Below are 21,683 nucleotides of genomic sequence, written 5' to 3' on the forward strand. Positions count from 1 at the left end.
TAATTAGTTAATCAGTTTTCATTACTAGAGAACAATACAGAAGCAAAGAGCTATCTATCACAGAATGGCTTTTACACATCTAATTCAGAAATGGTGACCAAAATTCCAGAAGGTAATTGGATTTTCAAAACTGGATGTGTTGTTGTTTTTTTTCCCCCAATTCAGTCATGACAGGGCCAGAAGGTAATGATATATCTGCCATGATGCAACAAGCAGACCTGTCTTCTGTCAGGAGTTGAAATCATAAAGGCATAAGCTGTCGTTAACAACCTCTCTCCAAACACAAGAGCTGTCATTCCATTGTTTTCTTTTGCTGGCATGGGGGCTAGTGTGGCCTCATATACCTTGTCAGTTCAATAATGTGCTAAGCTTTTTTAACCTTTTCTGGAATTCCTGAACAATCTTTTATGAAGTCTGTAATGTAACAGCTTATATTTCCTTTGATTAATATATAGTTTTTTCAAAGTTTACTTTTAAAATTTGGAATTAGTGCTCTTGGTTTCAACCTATAATTTAGTAGTCTGTATTTCAAATAGGAAAAAAAGAAGTAGCAGGTTGTTGTTTTTTTTTTAATTTGAAATGTAAATTTTAGTTGTCTAAATATAGCCAGTCTTTGAGGGGAAAAAAAATCAATCATTATTTAAATAAGTTGCTTGTAGTTTTATAATCTAAAATTTAAGTACTTTTAGAAATAGTTAAGTGAATAACCACAATGCAGTATATTTCATGAATATTATTTTTAAAAAAATTTAAATTATTACCTTTTTAGTTATTGAAGTAACACCTGCTCAAAGTAACAAAAGAGAGAGAGAGAGAGAGAGAATTAAATAGAACAATTGAAGAAATAAAAATAAAAGAAAAAATTCATGGTTTCTTGCATCAATTTCCAGGAACATCCATGTATACTCATGTATGTATGGTGGTGTATGTAACTACTTTTGAGCAAATGATCTCACTCTCGTGCTTTCATCTGATAACTCTTAGACATCATCTTATATGAATGAACATACATACACACACATACCACTCATTCTCCTTAAGAGCTACATAATTTTTAATGATACGAATATACCGTTACTTAATCAAATAGTCTCCTACTGGTGGATATTTAGGTGATTAGAAGTTTCTATGTTATTACAAAATGCTTTGATGAGCATGCTTGTATGTATGTATATAGTGTGTACTGCTCTAGTGTAAATTACTACAAATGCAATTTAGGGTCAAAGGTTAATAAGCACATTTAATTTGGGGCGATATAACTAAACTGCCACTAAAAAGATGGCTTCAAATTACATTTCCAACAATATTAAAACTTGTTATTATCATACAACTTGTCACCAATTTATCTGCCAATCTTATATGTTGAAAAATGACACCTTATTTTAATGAGCATTTCTTAAATCCACAAATCTTTGAATTACTATAAAAAAAGCAACGAAGCTTATAAATCACTTAAACAAAGATATACTTGAAAGGTCCAAAAAAATTTCCATATTTTGGAGGTTTCTGAGACCTTAAATATACATCTCCTGCTAAACCATACTCTGCTTGTACTATATAAATACTAAATAATATCCCAAAAGCTGCTAGATGGCATTGCTCCATATATTCCAAAATAAAACTATGCCCTAAACTGATATGTACTTCTTACTACCATCTATTAGCCAACAATATCCACTAGAATCCTCTTAAAATTTCCATGTCACCAACTTTGTAAATACTTATTCTCAAACAGTAAGACCTTGAAATACATAGTTGGAAGACTAGGAATTGACGGTAGGAGTTAAGGAGGTGTCACCAAAATTTTATTACTTGAATTACTGAGAAAAAACAACAAGAAGAAACCACATCCTATTTTAGACAACCACCCATAATGGCTCCATACGTATTTGTAAAAAAAAAAAATCCTAATACTATAATCATTCAGCTTTACAAAATGTGCCTGTCAAAAAAGGGAGGAATCCCAAATGCATTAAGGAAAGAGGAATCATCAGAACAGAAAAGGTAAGTATAGGTATTAAAAGGGAAGCAAACAATTTAAAAACTAAAAAGCTCTAAATCAACTTTTGAAGTCTATAATTTGTATCAGTCAAGCAACAGTTTATGTATTCTTTAATTTAGTTGCCCCATAATCAATGGTTTTAAAAAAAAATCCTAAAATATTCTAGTGTGATGAACGCTGCTACATAAGGATGTCATCCTCTAAGATTTACATACAATTTTGTTATACAGAAAACTGCTTTAATGTTATTTGTTTAAAAAAAAGCTATGTATTATAAAGTGACTAAATATCACTGGAATAATGAGATAAAAAAACATGTAATTAAAATGCTATACTAAATTCTTTTGATTATCTCCATTCCTTCCACAAATCACACTAAAATTTTAGTTAAAAAAAGTTTATTACTGGGGGCGCCTGGCTGGCTCAGTGGGTTAAAGCCTCTGCCTTCGGCTCAGGTCATGATCCCAGGGTCCTGGGATCCAGCCCCACATCCGGCTCTCTGCTGCACAGGGAGCATGCTTCCTCCTCTCTCTCTCTCTGCCTGCCTCTCTGCCTACTTCTGATCTCTGTCTGTCAAATAAATAAATAAAATCTTAAAAAAAAATTTATTACTCAAATTACTGAGTAAAGAAGGGTGGTATTAACCCATCAGGACAAAACAAATGAGAATGGAGAGAAAAGAGGACACAGACATTGACACATTTTTCGAAGACTGTAAACTGATAGAACTGGATTTGTACCATAGAGGAAAAAAAAAAACTCAAGTGCCCAGAAGGAAATAACGACTACAAGAAAGCCAACTCATCCACAGAATTTGAGAATAACTCAGAAACTGGGATGCCCGTTATCCAGAGGCATTACTTTTAAGTTCACATTAGGTACAATTATCCCATTCCTTAAAAAAGGAAACCAAAAACCCCAAAACTAGGTCATAATCTTACATTATGCAGCTAGCCCTATAAGAGATCAAAGGTGTTTCCTTTTGAGAAACTTACCTAGAGAAGGCCTAGAAGGACAAAAGACCACAGGAGAGGAGAGAGACACAGAGCTCAAATCAGGTGTACTATGCAAAAGTCTGCAAAATGATTCAAAAGAGAATTCCATTCCAAAATATGATAGAACTTTATCAAACTATCAAACTATGATAGAAGAACTTTGAAAATTCTACAGAAGGGTTAAAAGATAAAGTAGGTAACCTAATAACAAAACTAGAGCAAAAAATAGACGGAAAATAAGAAAGTACAGGCAATTAGACAAAGCATTTACAGGCTCAATCCACAATTCCAAAATCAAGATACTAATTCTAGAAAAAGAGAAGATTAAAATGAAAAAGAAACAACACAAAAAATCTTCTAAGAATTGAGAATCATGAGTTTACAGTACAGACAGAAGGAATCACCAAGTGCCCAACACAATGAAAGAAACAAAAAGATAAAAACACCAAGGCATAGGAAATTCCTTAAAAGCAATATGAGTAATTTCTTGACATCAGGCAAAAGGAAAAGAAGCTTAACAGAAGGAACAAAAGTATTCAAGGTCAGAATGGTACCAGACTTTTCAGTTAAAACACTGGAAACTAAAAGATGATGAAACAAAGCATTCAAACTTCAGAATGAAAATGATTTTCAACTTGGAATTCTATGCCTACCTGAATTATCAAAATAAAGGAAGCAAGTAAAATAAAGGCTTTTTTTTTTCAGAAATAAAAGGTTTCAAAAACTTATCTTGTATTCACTTTTTGATGGCTCCAACAAAATGAGGGCATATATCCAAAAAGCTGGGTTCATTAGATCCAGGAAACAGGAGTTCAAACATAAGGAGACCATCTAAGGGGAGTCCCAGGAAAACAGGTAGATAGGCAGGCTTAGAAAGTGACCAGTTAGGACTGGAAAGAAAGTCCACGGGTTCCAAAAGAGAGTTCTCCAGAGAAAAACAGGAAATTATGAGATGATTTGGTAAGTCTGACCCTTTAAAAACACTACTGAGAGATAAATCAAAAGCTGAATTAACAATTACTGTAAAGAAAATAGGAAAAAAAAAGAATTCCATGAAAACAAACTTCAGCAAAAATGAGAAGTAACCATAGGTTGTACCTGAGTCAGCCATAACAAAATTTACAGTAGTAGTAATATTGTAAAGCTTGATTTCTGATTTAATCCAAAAAACTGCAATAATAGGAAAGAGATTCTTGTCTACCATAACAGAATGTGACTGATAGATCAAGAGACAGTATTAAATTTAAAAACATGGATAGAGGGGACGCCTGGGTGGCTCAGTTGGTTGGACGACTGCCTTCGGCTCAGGTCATGATCCCCGGGTCCTGGGGATCGAGTCCCACATCGGGCTCCCAGCTCCATGGGGAGTCTGCTTCTCCCTCTGACCTTCTCCTCGCTCATGCTCTCTCTCACTGTCTCTCTCTCAAATAAATAAATAAAATCTTTAAAAAAAAATATGGATAGAGAGCAAACAAGTAATACCAAAAAGTACTGAGTGATTATGTCTAGGGAACAGAATAAGTGAGGAAGGATTAGCAAAGGATAATCACTATTTTGATAAATTATTTTTTATTTCACTTGACTTTCAGATTACATGCGTGTACCATCTGATGCTCTGCAGTTTTATTTTAATACATTTTAAATGTAGATTTCTTTCCATTTGTCTTGCTTAAGCTATGCCATACTTCAACCTCTGTATTTACTATCAGAAATTAATATATTACTTCTTCTCCCCCTCTTTCCTATTGTTTTTCTGAAACATCTACAAAAATATTAGATTTTATTCTGGGGCGCCTGCGTGGCTCAATGGGTTAAGCTGCTGCCTTCAGCTCAGGTCATGATCTCAGGGTCCTGGGATCGAGTCCCGCATCAGGCTCTCTGCTCAGCAGGGAGCCTGCTTCCCTCTCTCTCTCTCTCTCTCTTTCTCTGCCTCTCCATCTACTTGTGATCTCTCTGTCAACTAAATAAATAAAATCTTTAAAAAAAAATATTAGATTTTATTCTATTCTTGACTTTTTCCCTATCAATTTTTTGAAATTCTTATGATAAAAAGTCATGTTCTTTATCTATCATTTTTAAAAATATCAATTTTTTTCCTCAATTCTCTACTATATTCTGTATACAATACTCTTCAACTCTAGGTTTTAATTTACCAATTCTCTCTTCAACTGTGTCTGATAGTTGCCTCACCTGACTCTTCCTTGTGACGAATCATTTCCTCATATAATTTTTAGTTTCTGACTAGAAATTCACCTTCATTAGGGTTTAACCCTGGGTTGGAAAGTGTTGTTACCGGGAATTTTGTGTTTGCTTCCATCTAGTACCCCAGAAATTTCATCCGTCCAAAGTCCATTTTTACATTAATATACATTGTTTGAAATTCCCACACTTACATGGGTTGTCTAAATTTAGGCTGCAAATCCAAATCCAACTTTGGAGTGTGATCTGTGGCTTCTATTTCCCAAGGGAGGATGTTAATTTACCCCACTTGGCCTCTCTAACAAATAAACTTCCTTTTTTCATCTTTGGGCCATGAACTGATTTTTCTACTCCTGAAAACTAAAAGGGCAGAAACTTCCAGGCCTTAGCTATACCCAAGGGTCTTGGTATTAGCACTTGCCTCTCAAGCTCAAAGCTGTAATGCAGACCTAGGGCTTGTATCTCATTAGCTATCCCCTTGGGGTTGCTACACTCTCGAGGAACTTACCACCGTGGGTATAAGTTTTTTTCTTGTAGTTAGGCATTTAAAGATTCCTTTTCTAGCTTTTGAACATAACTAGATACTTAATATTTTTGTTGTTGCTATGTTTTATCCACTATTCTTACATGTGTGTATGCAGAAGGGAGAAATGCATATTAATTAGCTCAGTCCACCATGTTTTAGAACCCAAACTGTATCAATTACATTGATAAAAATAGTATAATTTCTTTAAACTTAGATATAACAATATGAAAGCTATACTCAAGGTAAGAAAGTATGGAAACATCAGACTCTTCTAAATAATCCAGCTATGAGAATTTAGTAAAAATATGGGTGGGCTTAGTGAAGTAACCAGACTTCTTACAAAACTATTAAAATCAATAAATTTTATCATTTTGAGTATGAACCACTTATTAGTATTTTGAAAGTATTCTTCATAACTTAAACTTTACTTCCCTACTGTTTTTATTATAAAACATTTCCTAGGGGCACCTGGGTTGCTCAGTGGGTTAAGCCTCTCTGCCTTTGGCTCAGGTCATGGTCTCAGGGTCCTGGGATTGAGCCAGCCCCACTTTAGGCTCTCTGCTCAGCGGGGAGCCTGCTTCCCCCGCCCCTCCACTGCCTGCCTCTCTGCCTACTTGTGATCTCTTTCTCTGTCAATTAAAAAAAAAATTAAAAAAAAAAAAACATTTCCTAGAACTTCTTACTTTCTGTCATACTAAATATAATTGCCATCAAGTTATAACTTAGCCATTATACCTAGAGCCTGAGAAGTATAAATAAACTCTCAACAAATCCAAAGAATGTTACCTACACCAGGTTCTAGTGCGGTATCCAGATTAAGAGCAAAACATCACCTGGGACAGTCTTAGAAATGTAAATTCTCAGGCTCCAACCAGACTCTTCTGCATCAAAATCTGGTTTTGGGACAAGGCAATTTGTGCTTCAAAAAGCTCTCCAAATGATGGGGCGCCTGGGTGGCTCAGTGGGTTAAGCCGCTGCCTTCAGCTCAGGTCATGATCTCAGGGTCCTGGGATCAAGCCCCGCATCGGGCTCTCTGCTCGGCAAGGAGCCTGCTTCCTCCTCTCTCTCTGCCTGCCTCTCTGCCTGCTTGTGATCTCTGTCTGTCAAATAAATAAATAAATAAATAAAAATTAAAAAAAAGCTCTTCAAATGATTCTGATGCATGGAAAAATTTGACTGTATAGACCAGTGGCTCCCAAACTACTCTCCATAAAACTTTTTGACAGTACAACTCAGTCAGTCAAAGCCTGGACAGGGAAAGATCAGAAAGCTGCCTATGATGCAAAATTTAAGGAGCTACTCACTCTCAGGATCCTACAAATATTGCACGACCCTGAGAGACTGACCAGCTCCTTAAATTCTGCATCCTTGTTCTACATCTGCAATTAGTAATTAAATGACTTTAAGTAGTGTAATGACTTTTCTTTCCTTGCCCATTTTACAGAGACCAACTGAAATGCCTAAAAAGATACACATGAGAAAAGATCAAAGAAGAAACACGTATGAGTAACTCTCAAACTGCACAAACACTGAATAATCAGTACTTGGCTATATGATACACTGTTTCTGACTCCAAGTAATGTATTATGCAATGAAGACTGTTAAACACTAAAAATATGAGCTATGGCACTCAGAAGTACTGTGGGGATGTATCTGATATGTACTATTTCTTCAACATGAAATCTTAATACATTTTTTATAATAAAGTTCTAAAGTATCTAAAATGCAAGGACTGGAATATCTTTAATTCTCAGACTGTTAGCTATGGAGCCCTAGGGTTTGGGGAAGAAATCTCAGGGGTCATTGTAGAAGTTGCTCCAATTCTCACCCCAGCTTCAACCGAAGTAGCTCCATAGATTTAAACCTACTTTTTACAGAACAGTCGCCTCAGAGGCAGGGTTCCACTGATGGGAAAAAGTTTTAATTTAACCTTATAATGCTATGAATCCAATATTAGGACCTTTAATCTTTTCCTAAAAAATGTGCAAGAGATATAGCAGATTTTTTTTTTTTTTTTTGAGCTGTGAAAGCAGGAATGTTTAGTAGTGAGAGTGGGTGAGCTCAAGGGACAGCTGCCACAACAGACATACTATTAACAAAACTGAGTAGAGATCATATTGTCTATCCTGAGAAATAACAGATTTACTTCAGTTGTGATATCAAAAACTGACAGATCACAAAAAAATGGGTAATGCTCCCAGTCTTTTCTAAATTTTGGAAACATTTCATTAAATACAATTTTTGAACAAAGTCCACAAAATAAAAATAGAGCTAATCTGATTAAAAGGTAAGGATGAGATAGCTTTAGTCCTTCCAATTAGTCTTCCTGTGCCTGCTTCCTAGAATATCACCCCTTTACAACCAGTGTCCTCCCACCATACATAAACACACAGTAGCCTTTGAAGAACCACCAAAGAAACACCATGAAACGGTAAAGCCAAAGTAACAAATCACTTTATCTAGATTAAAAAGAGATAGCCATTTAAAAATATTCACCATGTAGAAATTTACCACAATAAAGGTCATATTCAGTTTTTTTTATAAAGAGAAAAAAGTGTATCAATTAAACTTTTAAGTACATAGCACATAAATACTAAATACACTAAATACTAGAGTACTAGGAAATCAGCTGAATTTTTTTTTTTTTTTTTTTTTTAGGAATCATGAGTTGCCATTATTGAGAAAAGCAGAAAAGAGTCAAAGCAATGAAATGCTGTTAGTTTCTAAACACTACACTTCTACTAACAAAATGCCTGACTAGTCTAAAGTTACTGACAAACTTCCTTCCTTCTGTTTGGGATATCAATAGATAGTTTGTTCATAGTTGTTTGGCATGACTTACCATACTCTTTCACCTTGAAAAATCTCACATAATAAAATATCCTAGAACAGAAAAGGCTTACTTGATCTAGTAGCAGGAACAATAAAATTACATACAGTATTTCACCAAGTCCTCATATGTACGAACACACGATTTTCTTTACTAAACTGTATTTTCAAATATATACTGAATTGTGATCACATTTCATATATAATGTTCTTAATCAATGACAGCATCTCTTATAACCACAAACTAATGTGTCAGAGAGAAAGTTCATTTCACTATTCATAGCCAGAAATACAGATGTTTAAATAATACAATATTTTATGTGAGTTACTTCAATCTAAACTTCAATTTATTTTATTTAAATTCTACTAAATTTTACTTAAATTCCATTAAAATTGCACTGTTGAAATTTGCAGTCAAAAGTAATGTGTTGTGTTCTTTACATATCCATGAACACTGAAAAAAAATACACAATTAACCTAAGAAATTCTACTTGAAGCACTTTAAGGGCCTCAAAAACTATTAACAAAAATAGTCTCTTAAGAGCTGGGCTGGGCCTTGATTTTAATTTCAGAGGTAAAAGAGCAGGAAACCTATCTTTAACTTTTGAAACCATCAATGTATCAAGCAATTCCTCTCCCAGTATAATTACAAAAATGTAATAATATAGCTCTTATAGAGCACACATGCACAGATACATCCCTAAATAACTTTAAGTTCTTATATGAAATCTTTTTTACAAGACAACACTTTTTTCTGAAAAAACTATTCATATTCGAAAGAAACCTATACTTTGGAAAATTTGGCTGTTCACTGCAGAACATAAGAATGAGACAGTTAAAAAAAAAAAAGTAGCCAAACATTAAGATGTAACAACCCAATTTTACTATTCTAGGAAAGAAAACCTTGCATACATAAAATAACGGTTTCTAGAAAGGTAGAATTCAAGTAAAAATAAAGTAATTCAGTAAATATTTCAATTTACCATTTTACAGGTCTTTGTCTAATGCTTAAAGCAGTTTATTTCTGAGTTCTAGAGTTTTTAAAGAAATGACAAACACTGAGTCATTCCAACTCTTTTTTTTAACTCTTCTTTTAAAGAATAAGAAATTAATTTCAAGTAGATTTCCTTCAGTTTCTAACTTAACTAAATTAGGTATGCAAAGATTTACAAAAGCAATCTTGATATTTTTGTAAGTATTTTAAATAATATTGATAAGTGTTTGATAAATTAAGGGATATTTCAAATAATAACAAATATAGAATAAAAATATTCATTTTAAAGACATTATCTAAATAAAATACCATTTAGTTTTTCATTCCAACTGTAAAATAATGAATAATCTTGAATTACAAATAAAAAAACAATTTAAAGATAAAATTATGTTTAGAATGTACTTTTGAAGAGACAAGATAAAATAATTTATAATGCATAATAAAACAGAGCTATAAAATGCTAAAAAAATAGAAAAGAAATTGCACTTACATCCATAGCTCTCTTAATAAAAGGTATCTGTGTGCCACTGTCCAGATCTTCATTTATAATAAGCCTTCTAGCCCACTGACCTGCCCTGACAACACCACTACCATGAATTAAAACCATCAGTTTCTGTGGATTTGTCAAAGCATCCTCACTCATAAAGATAAAACTCTTTGGTTCACTCTCAGTGGCATCTACCTGTAATTAAAAAAAATTAAATAATAAATACATGTTTTCTGATCAGGCACAGACATAAATGAGAAAACAACTAATGGTTACCATAAATTATAAATGGCTACTAGAGTTATAGAAGCAAAAAAGCTTTAAAAAACTGAAATATTCATTAGACATTAACAACTACATATGAAATGGATTAGCATCAAAGACATGATAGTAATATGGCAAAAAAATACTGGAAATATATTTCCTTATATTATTGGTGCATATTTAGTATTATAATATAAATAAGAATAACTGATTTTTTTGAGTCCTTACAGTATAGATACTATGCTAAATGTCCTAAAAACATTACCTCAGTCACAATCTCATTAAAGTGGTGGTATTATTATTATCGTCACTTATACATGAAGAAATTGAGGCTTAGGCAGTTTAAATAACTTGCCAAAGATCACACAGCTAATGAGTCTATAATTCTATAACAGAAGTAAATTACATCTATAATAGAAAGCAGAAAAACCCAACAGGAGCATACACCTGTTGGAAAATCATATATTAGTAAAGAATACTACTAAGGTTTTAAAAGGTAGGAGAGGAAACTATTTAAAAACTCAATCACCTATTCTATGTAAGTGGTCTTTGAACTTTCATTCAGGATGTGAACACAGGCTCATGTAACAATTATTTTATGAAGGAATACTATTTAAGTATTCCTCTAACTTTATTTTATGTACTAAATATTTATAAGATGAGTATTTTTATGCATTTTATATAGTACTTATTTATGGAATGAATATTTTATATATTTTGATAGTATTTAATGTTTAGGTTTAAACCAGGTGATTTTATGTTTTAGACTTGAAAGACTCAAAAGACTTACAAAGAGATAACTTCCTAACCTGTCTACATGACTGATGGCCTGCACTGAGTGGTATTCCACATCAGCAGCGGCCAGTAACTGGGAATGGAAGCTTCTGTGCAGCCATGTCAGAGCCAGAAGTCTTGATGGCTGGTAACATACAGACTCAAACAGAGAAGTTCAGTCCATATACTTTGTAATGAAATAGCTCTTCACTTCTTTAAGAGTATAGATTCATGAAATTATGAAACTAAAAAATAGACAAAAACTCGAGATACCAAAAAAAAAAAAAAAAAAAGTCCTGGATTCTACATGTTCCCCGTCACTATTCCTGGGAAGAGAAAAAAATTAACATTTCTCTAATTCTAAAACAAATAGATTGGTGGCCATTTGTTTAAATACCACAAAGGGCAGTTATTTCAGCAAGAAGAGCATAGCCATAGGGCTTAAAAAAAATTCCCCTCCTCAGGGAAGCCTTCCCTGTCTACCCCTAAATTTAAATGTCTCCTCAAGAATTTCCTAGACTCTTTTTCTAGAAAGTTTTATTTTCCTTCACAGCACATAATACAATATAATGTATGTTCTACTTTATACATATGTTTATGTAACTGTTTATTAACCATCTCCTCTCACCACCAGAATGCAAGTCCAGGAGGGCATGGACTTTTCTGTTTGTATGCAGCGACATTCCAATGGTTAAAAGAGAGGCTGGCACATTGTAGGCACTCAGTAAATAAAGCAATGAATAAACTTTTATAATAAGGAATGTTATCTAGCATCACCAGTGACCTCCTTTAAATAAAGGCATTTAACTAAATAATGTGTCCTCTTAACTTGTTACAATACTTGCCTGGCTCAGAAAGCATATATTGAAGATTAAAATAATATCTAACTATAAAGAATTTTAAAAGAGCTACACAATGCTAGAAATTAAAATGGCATAACCGATCGTAGTAGTAATTAGTATGCAGTAATAGAAGTATGAAGTGTGAAACAATCACATTAGCTTCTCTTGCATGTGATGTCCAGAAGTAAGGAAATTTTGATGATAACAGCAGGCATGACTGAACTCAGAGGAAAAGAAGTAGTTGAGAAATGGGGAAAACCAAATCTGAGAAGGAAAATTCCCTTTTACCTATGAATGTTATATGAAAACTGAGGAACCACTCAGTTAAAGTGGCTTTAAAAAAAAAACAAAAGTGAGGGGCGCCTGGGTGGCTCAGTGGGTTAAGCCACTGCCTTCAGCTCAGGTCATGATCCCAGGGTCCTGGGATCGAGACCCTCATCCGGCTCTCTGCTCAGCAGGAAGCCTGCTTCCCTCTCTCTCTCTCTCTCTGCCTGCCTCTCTGTCTACTTGTGATTTCTCTCTGTCAAATAAATAAATAAAATCTTTAAAAAAACAAAAAACAAAACAAAAAAAAAAAACAAAAGTGGTAACAACAAAAGAAAAATTCAAAAACAAAGCTGTCAATGTATAATGAAAAAGGGGCCACAAAGTTTTCCAGTCATTCATTTACCAAAGAGTACGTCTAAATGTGCACAAATAAAAGTACCTCTTAAAATCATTGAGGCCTTAATGGATCTTAGAATGGCTATGGAAATGGACATCTGTTTATCTTAATTAAAAAAAAACAACAACCCTATATACTGTAGACTTTGCAGTAGGTGCTGTTCACTATTTCTTTTCTCTATTTGACTAAGTCCCCTGTTACCAGGGAACTGAGTCAATTTTTTAAGCAGTGGAATGTTGGCACTTCAATTCCACAGTAATCACTTTAAAACTGGAAGAGTGCTTATTTTCAGAAGATGAAATGTTTTTTATATTAAAATGCTGTTCAAAAATATTTAAGGGCTGCAAATTAAGGTAGCCATGAATAAATAAATAAAAGTTTTATAGAAGAACTGACTTTAAAAACATGAGATCATCAGAATATTCAAGGAAAAAAAACAATGAAAATGAAAAATGTAGTTATTAAGGATTAAGGTGTAAGGGCAGTATTTAGGATGGTCATTGGCTTATATTCATCTCAATTTAACACAGAATTCTGAGGCTGGTATCTATAACCTACTTTGTAAAAAGTTAGCAGTAAGTTTAAATACTAAAATATCTACATGAATAAAACATAATTTTCAGCATTAGCTTAATTAATTTGAAAATGGCTGTTCCAAGGTCATTGTCTTCATACAGCACTAATTCATTAAACTGAGCTTTCATTAAGGAATGCATATAAAAGTCATCCTAGTGCACCATCTAACTTTATTAACCAATCAACTTCAAAGACCAACTGATAAGTGAGAACAATTTTTAGCAGTTAACAATTCACTTCAGGATACCCCTGAACCCCACTAATTGTGATGATCATTTAAACATGGCTGAATAAAATGAATGAAAATTTATAATCAAGTTATTAAGTTAATTTATGTAATCTGAAGTTCTACACAAGTATAAGATATTAGAGTTGAGAATAATCTGTACATGAGAATATATGTAAGGTAGGGAGTAAACATGAGACATACATGATAATGATCTTTACCATCAAATCATGGGTTTCCATCAGGTGCTGTTATTTGCAAAAAGGAAAGAAAGGAAAGAAGTCTTTCTTTCCTTATTAACAGTTCAACCATAAATCTAAAACTTAGCTCTTCATCAGGAAAAAAAACCAAAACAAAACAAACCACTTTGAGGTATTCCTATAATAAAAAGAACAACTGTGATACAAAACAAGGCAAAATAAAAAACCACCTTCACTGCTAGCTTTGGGATTTAAGAGAACTCAGGAGAAAATGAATAGTTATAGAAAAAAAATTTCACAGTAATATAAAATATATGATGATAACTTACAGAGAGACATTAATTTCCTAAAACAAAACAAATTTTGGTTTCTTTTCAGTTTATAAAATCAGGAAATGTTTACTAACCATAAATGGACATGACACTTACTATTGGTCTCATATAATGCAAAGTCTTCTCTATGCTTATTAGCTTTACAGTCTAAAGTTTAAACCAGAGGAAAGTAATCAGATCTATAAAACAAAGTCCTCCTAACCCTAACCTCAAGCTTTCTATAAAGAAAATTAGTGAAACTTAATCATATAACATAATCCATACAACCAATTATCTTCTGATTTCTTCTGGCAATGAGTTTAAAAGTTCCATGTAACTACAAGTATTAATGAGTTAAATGGCTCAGTCTCAACTGTGTTGTAACAATAAATCAAGCTAAGTCTCCTTAAATATTATTCTTCAGAAACTGTGAAAGAAAGAAAATTAACAAGAAAGATTGAACAAAAGGAAGAAAAGTTTCCAAATAAAGGAGGGTTAGTCTAGCTATTGCACAGAATAGTATTTTATTCACTAGTACACACCAGCACCTGAAACAGTGCCTGGCACCTAAAAGACTCTTAAGCAAATTTTTGCTGAATAAATGAATAGATGATTAACAATGTGGCCTAGCATTTGAGCTTATTTATATAAAATTAAACATAAAATAGATTTTCCTTTTAAATACTGAACTTTGGAATTAATTTGTGAGGATAAATATTATTTAAAAATCCTCAAACCCTCCAATTCATAGTAGAATATTACCCAAGGAATTTAAAAATCTCATGCAAAATATCATGTAGACAAAGTACTTATATGCAAAGTTTTGTGCCTTAAATTCATTACTTTCATAAAAGCCTTCCAGATTTTTATATATCATACACTCAGTTATCAGGAACAGCAAGGATCATCTAATCTAACACCACCACTGTTTTATATATAACATTACTGTTTCTTCACTTTTTTTATTGTATCATGTTTTACATCAAAAATTTTTTTGTGTGAATTTAAGACTGAGAACATATCTCAAACACCTTTACTCTGAAATGGGAAAATGTACAAAATTTGGAAAGAATGTTCTACAAGAAAGGGAAGGAGCAATGTTATAAAACAGGAAGCATGAGGAATGAATTTGCGAATATGTACAGGAAATAACATGGAAATAAAATATACAATTATAAAAATCAGTTAATAATTAAAGAGACAGTGAATGTCTACTGCAACATCAAGTACACTGGTTTACTTCAAAAAAAAAGTAAAAATAAGTTATACCAATTAAATTAGAAGAGGCAAGGGGTAGTCCTTTTTAAAGGCATCATCATTTAAAAAAAAAAAAACTGGTTATCAGTATTTTTTTCCTCTACATTGAAGAGTTTTAAAGAATTATTGTGCACAATGAACTGAGATACACTGCCAGGCATTTAATATTAGCAGTATCAACATCAACATATTAGGACCTTAATGTTTAAATTTACCACAGTTAAACTCATATAAACAGTTTCTTCTGAATTGAAAACTATTTGGAAGTTTAATCATTTTTAAAAACTGCACTTACTGGAATTGAGATTTTTTTCAAGTTACAGTCCTTTTCCAAGAGCTCATATACATACTTCGTAATAATCTAGGTAGAAATAAAAAAACACATAAAGATATAATGTCATCCATTATCAAAATTCACATAACTGGCTGTTATTGCTCTGAATGAGTATCTTTCTATCTTTGAGTGCCCCACCCAGATGAATTGAGAAATAATCGACATACGTCACTGTATAATTTTTAGGAATTATAGCACGATGGTTTCATTTGCATATATCGTTAGATGATTACAACAGACTCAGCTAATGTCCATCTTCTTACATAGATAAAACAGAAAGAAAAGAAAAAGGGAAAAAAAGGAAAGAAATTTCTTTTTGTGTTGGGAAATCTCAGGATTTATTCTTTTCCAAATTTTACTATGTATCCTACAGCAGTATTAACTGTGGTCATCATGTTGTACATCATATCCCTAGTACTTATTTATTTTATAACTGAAATGTTTTAATACTAAATTAGGAGAATCTGGCTTACTTCTTGCTGTTATGTTAATAACTATGAATCTTAATACTGAAAATTAGGGCCAGTTAATATAAACTTGCAAAAATATACAAGGACCTCCTATTTTTTCAAAGCAGTACTCTGAAACCATATTTTCTTTGTTCAGTATTTCTAGAATCTGTTTCCCCCTACGATTTCCATATAGGAATTGTACCTGATACAGTACTATCTGGACTGAATCCTAACACCTCATTTGTATTTACTGAATCAAGGAGGAAAAAGTCAGAGATATTCTACACAAAAAAGGAAAATTAATCCAACAAAGTTAGGCGTCAATTAGTATTATTGTTTATAGCAGACAGAAACATAGTTCCCCAAATACGTCCACATTCTGACTCCTGAAACCTACCCATATGTTATGTTACATGGTAAAAGAAATTATACAGATATGATTAAGGTTAAGGACCAAAGATGGGGAGATTATCTTGGATTACCCAAACTGGCCAATCTAATCTTTTAATTTTTTAAAACTAGAAGATCACAGAAGAACAAAGGGATGCAAAGTGAAATGGCCTTGAATGGTCATCCCAAGTTTTGAAGCTGGAGGAAGGAGACAATGAGCCTCTAAAAGGTGGGCTAACCATTTAACAACCAGTTAGAAGACAATCCTCAGTCCTGTATTTACAAAGAACTGAATTCTTCCAACAACTCAAATAAGAAATAAATGGATTCTCTCCTAGAGTCTCCAAAAAGGAACATAGCCTATGCATACCTCGATCTCAGTCTGGTGAAAATCATACTGGGCTTCTGACCTGTAGAATTGTGAGATAATGTATTTGTGTGGCTTTAAGCCACTGAAATTATAGTAATTTGTTATGGCAAAACTGGAAAGCTAATGCATTGTATCTGTGAAGGAGGCAAAGAAAGTGAGGAAAGAGATACCAAGGGAAAGCAATGATTTAATAGATTTTAATGGTCATTTTAAGAAGTGTTGCTCACTCCAAAACTGTCTTTTTTTTTTTTTTTAAGATTTTATTTATTTATTTGACAGAGAGAAATCACAAGCAGGCAGAGAGGCAGGCAGAGAGGAGGAAGCAGGCTCCCCGCTGAGCAGAGAGCCCGACACGGGGCTCGAACCCAGGACCTGGGATCATGACCCGAGCCGAAGGCAGCGGCTCAACCCACTGAGCCACCCAGGCGCCCCCCCCAAAACTGTCTTTAATCATCTATGCATAATATCTCAGAGAGTAATTTTAGCAGCAACATAATTAAAAGTCAAATTTTATGAAACAAAATCAGAAGATTTTTTTTAGAAAATTAAGATGTCAATTGCTTTGGTCCTGTATTCTGTAATCTAAAATAGATTCTTTATACTACTTTCTTTAAGGAGCCCCAAATTCTTTCTTCTAGGTATATGTATTCATTCATTTTAGAAAGCATGTATTGGATGCATGCTAGAATAGCTTTACCTTGGCTAGTAATGATAATTTCAAATGCTACAACACTACACTAGAATGAGGCAATAATCTAATAGTTACTAATCAAATAGCATTCCTATATCTTAATTTTGTAGTTAAAATTATGTTCATTATACCTTCACCAGAAAGTAGTGGTACTGTAAACCTGAAAAAATACACTAAAAATATGTAGGATCTGACAAAAATATGTATGAAGTTATATAATGGCCTGCCAGTTGAAGAAAAATGACCTAACTAAACGAGATTAGCTAAAATGAGTGGCTTATCACTTCTGAAAATTTCCTATTACCTATGAAATCATAAAATATTATTATATTTAAAGCAATAATAAAACCAATCAAACTTAATTCAAACCCAAGTTAATTTTACCACTATGCAAAATACTTTAGAGATATAATTTGAGAATTAAAAAATTAAACTATTTTGGCAGTTCATAACTTAAGTCAATACAAAATACAGTATTATAGTTAATTCTCAACTTTCATAGTACATTATAATAGAAAAAGATTCAAAAACTGTTTACGTTTGGTTTCAAAATATATTATTGGGCAAATGTCTTCACAAAATATCATACCAAATAATAAAACCATACATCAGTAAAGTTGGAGAAACACTACGTAACTTGCCCAATTTACCTCACTCTCTAATTCCTGACTGTAGAAGAAAAACAAGCATAGACTAAACCCTCTATCTCTGGCAATTCTGCTACCTTGAATTTTCTCCTTAGCCCCCATTACATGTCAACTGCTTCAGGCAACTTTTCATGCCTCATCTCAACCCTACCAAGATAGGATGAAGTGACCTATCTTTATGCTCTTCTGGATGTGACTGAATAGGATCATGTAATATATGAATTTCGTATCATTCATCTTTCTGTTACCTGACTAGCCTTGGAACATTATAATTTGGGTATCCTACCTCTACTCTTCCTTGAAGCTACACAGAAGAGTATCTGGTACTTTGAAGGGAGTTATACATGCTACACAAATTCTCCTCACTATTCATCCTGTCTACATGTTTTGAGGGAGAAAACTGTTGTTTTTTTTTTTTTTCTTTAAAAAGAGATTAAAAAAATCTTTTCTAATTGCTGAATCAAGTTTTAGAAAGAAAGCATCAAGGATTCACTGTCCTGCTTACATGGGATTATACTCTGCATTTAAAAAAATCAACGATAATTTCAAAAGGGGATAAAAAAAAAATCTCTGTCTAAATGTCATCTGTGTTCAAATATTCACCAGAAACATTGTTTCTAGGGAAGTTCATACAAGGCTTAAGACACAAAGCATGTTTTAAAGTAAAATCTTCATTCTAATAACATAAACTTCTAGTTTCTTGTCCAACATATAAAGAACTTGGAAGGAGTCACTACCGTCCTCACTAAAAGAATAAAAAACTGAACTAAAAATCAACAACTCTCTTAGTCTATCAGAGAAATGAGGTCAAAGAGCAAACTACTGTCCTGAAAACTGGAAAAACAAACAGGCAGATACAGAGACTTGGGGCTTAGAAGAAGCAAAAGCCCAGGTGCAGAAGTAGTAGGTTGAAGGCAGTACTGTGGAAGGAACACCTTAAACTGTAAGTGATTAACTGCTCAGGCTCAGTATGGACTAGCTTAAGAATTAAAAATTAATAGCAGGTGCAGCCTTAAAGACAGATCTCCCAAACGTTTCCCAATTTTATTTCCATGAATCCCACTAGGTTCTCCCTGTGAAAACAAAAGAAAAATCCTTTCCTGCTTCCAGGAGTGGAAGGGGAAAAGTAACCATTTTTGAAATATTCTCAACCCTTTTGTTCTACTTAATAAGGCCTGCCCATAAAAGAAACTATTTTACCAGAGCTTAACTGACATGAGGAAAGGGAAATGCCTAGTTGGGGCTCCCTAAAGGAATAAGACCTAATGATAGTAGTATAGAACATTTCCTCCCACACCTCCCCACATTACCACCACATCATTAGTGTTCCTATAAAATAACAGGGAAGTGCAGAAGAACTGTAGGACTCACATGCTATTTAAGGTTTCTAGAAAAACTCAAAGACAGTAAGGGAGACAAAACTAAACAGACGAGATTTTAGCCTTGGACGGCAGAGCTATAGCAAATAGTAAATAAACACAGTCTAATTCCTTGCCAGAAAAACATAAGACCTGAAACTAACCACTCATCTACTGAAGTTCCTTTTCCCCAATACATTATGTCTAGCTTTGAACAATAAATTACCAACCATACCAAAAGGCAAAACAAAATTATCTGAGAAGATAAATCAAGCATCAGAAACAGACTCAGTTTGGCAGAAATTCAGAATTATCAGACTTGGAATTTAAAATAACTATGATTAACACGTTTAAGAATTTATTGGGAAAAATTGACAATTTACAAGAATAAGTAAGTATGTAGGCAGACAGATGAAAACTCTAAGAAAGAAAATACTAAATCAACAACACATAACAAAAATGAGGAATGCGGGTGTCTGGGTGGCTCAGTTGGTTAAGTGTCTGTCTTTGGCTCAGGTCATGATCTCAGGGTCCTGGGATCAAGCCCCACACAGGACTCCCTGCTCAGCAAGGAGTCTGCTTCTCTTTCTCCCTCTGCCCCTCCTCCCTCACTTGTGTTCTCTCTCATTCTTTCAAATAAATAAATAAAATTTTTTTTAAAAAAATGAAGAATGCCTTTGATGCACCCATCAGTAGAATGGACATGGCCAAGGGAAAAAAAAATAATCATAGTTTTAAGACATGTCAATAGAGACTTCTAAAATATAAATGTAAAGAGAAGAAGAGAATGAAAAAAATGGAATAGAATATCTGAGAATTGTGGGACAATTTTAACAGGTTTAACGTGTATAAAATGTGAATACCAGAAGGAGATGAAAGAGAAAGGAACAGAGGAACTCTGTCAAGTAATAATAGCTGAGAATTTCCCAAAGGTAATGACAGACACAAAATCACAAATCTAAGTAGTACAGAGAACTCCAAGCAGGATAAATACCAAAAACAATACCTACGTCTATGATATCAAAATTGCATAAAACCAAAGACAAAGAGAAAATCTGGAAAGAAGCCAGATGAGGGACGGGGGGGATTTGAAGAAGTGGGGGGGAGGGTAGTGTGGGAATTTTGTTACAGAGGAAAACAAGAATTATGTCACATTTCTCTTAGAAACGATGCAAGCATGAAACAAGACAAAACCAGAGAGGGAGACAAAACCTAACAGACTCTTAATCATAGGAAATAAACTGAGGGTTGCTAGAGGGGTGGAGGGATGGAAGGATGGAGTAACTGGGTGATGGACATTGGGGAGGGTATGTGTTGTAATGAGCCCTGGGTATTATATGGGACTGATGAATCACAGACCAGTACCCCTGAAACAAATAATACACTATATGTTAACTAGTTGAGTTTAAATTAAAAAAAAAAAATTTAAAAACAAAAAAAAGAACAATGCAAGCAAGAAGACAGAGGGCCGAAATAGTCAGTGTTGAAAGAAAAAACCCACTGGTCTAAAATTCTGTATCCAGTAAAATCACCCTTCAAATGTGGAAGAGAAATAAGACAGTCTCAGACAAAAAAAAGGCTGAGAAATTTTTTTGCAGCTCTGCCTTGCAAAAATTGTTAAAGAAATTATTCAAAGATAAAGAACTTATATAGGTCAGAAATTTGGATGTATATAAAGAAAGGAATAGTACAAAAGAAAGAACAAATAAAGGTAAACTGTATTTTTTTATTTTATTATTCTTAATGGATCTAGTAGATAACAGTTTGTTCAAATGATGACAATGTATTTTGTGATTATAGCTTATAGAAAAGTAAAATGAATGACAGCCAGGTTATAGATTATGGGAGGAAGAAACTGAGAATACTCTGTTATAAAGTAATTGCATTACCTGGGAAACAGTATACTGTTATTTGAAAGAAACACTGGAAAGAAAATAATTACTACTGATAATTTTCTTGGATTTTTTTTTTTAATGAAACCACAATGGAAGAGATAGGAAAGTAATTTTGAGATTATATATTCAAGAAATAGAGCCCTTGGCTACCAATAGAATAATATCCTCTAAGGAATTAGGGTCTAACTAAGCTTTTTTTTCTAGCTCAGAGTTTCTCAGTCTAGGAATTAAAGAAAATTTTAACGAAGTGAGGAAAGATGATCAAAGAAATAGACTATAGAAAGAAGGAAAATGAAAACTGATAAAAAAATCCGTTCTCAGTGGAGTACTTCCAACAGAAGGGGTATGTTCACTCTGCAATAAACTTATTTTAGACATTTATTGAGCAATTGTTGCATGC

At 33.3% G+C, this 21,683-nt stretch overlaps 1 protein-coding gene across 5 annotated transcripts in view; it reads right to left on the bottom strand.

Annotated features, from left to right (window-relative positions):
- The window catches only part of FAM172A (family with sequence similarity 172 member A), a 429,500-nt gene that overhangs the window by 301,208 nt on the left and 106,609 nt on the right, over window positions 1-21,683 (bottom strand). For 4 of the 5 annotated variants that reach the window (XM_047731576.1, XM_047731573.1, XM_047731574.1 and 1 more), the window contains 2 exons: window positions 15,442-15,507; window positions 10,036-10,227 (listed from right to left, as the gene is read on the bottom strand). The exons of the other annotated variant lie outside the window; for it this stretch is intronic. In XM_047731576.1, coding sequence (XP_047587532.1) covers window positions 10,036-10,227; window positions 15,442-15,507 — 258 coding nt within the window. The remainder of the gene's footprint in view (window positions 1-10,035; window positions 10,228-15,441; window positions 15,508-21,683) is intronic. 5 annotated transcript variants of the gene reach the window in all.

Source organism: Lutra lutra, chromosome 5 (genome assembly GCF_902655055.1).
Source record: "Lutra lutra chromosome 5, mLutLut1.2, whole genome shotgun sequence".
In the NCBI taxonomy this organism is placed as follows: domain Eukaryota; kingdom Metazoa; phylum Chordata; class Mammalia; order Carnivora; family Mustelidae; genus Lutra; species Lutra lutra.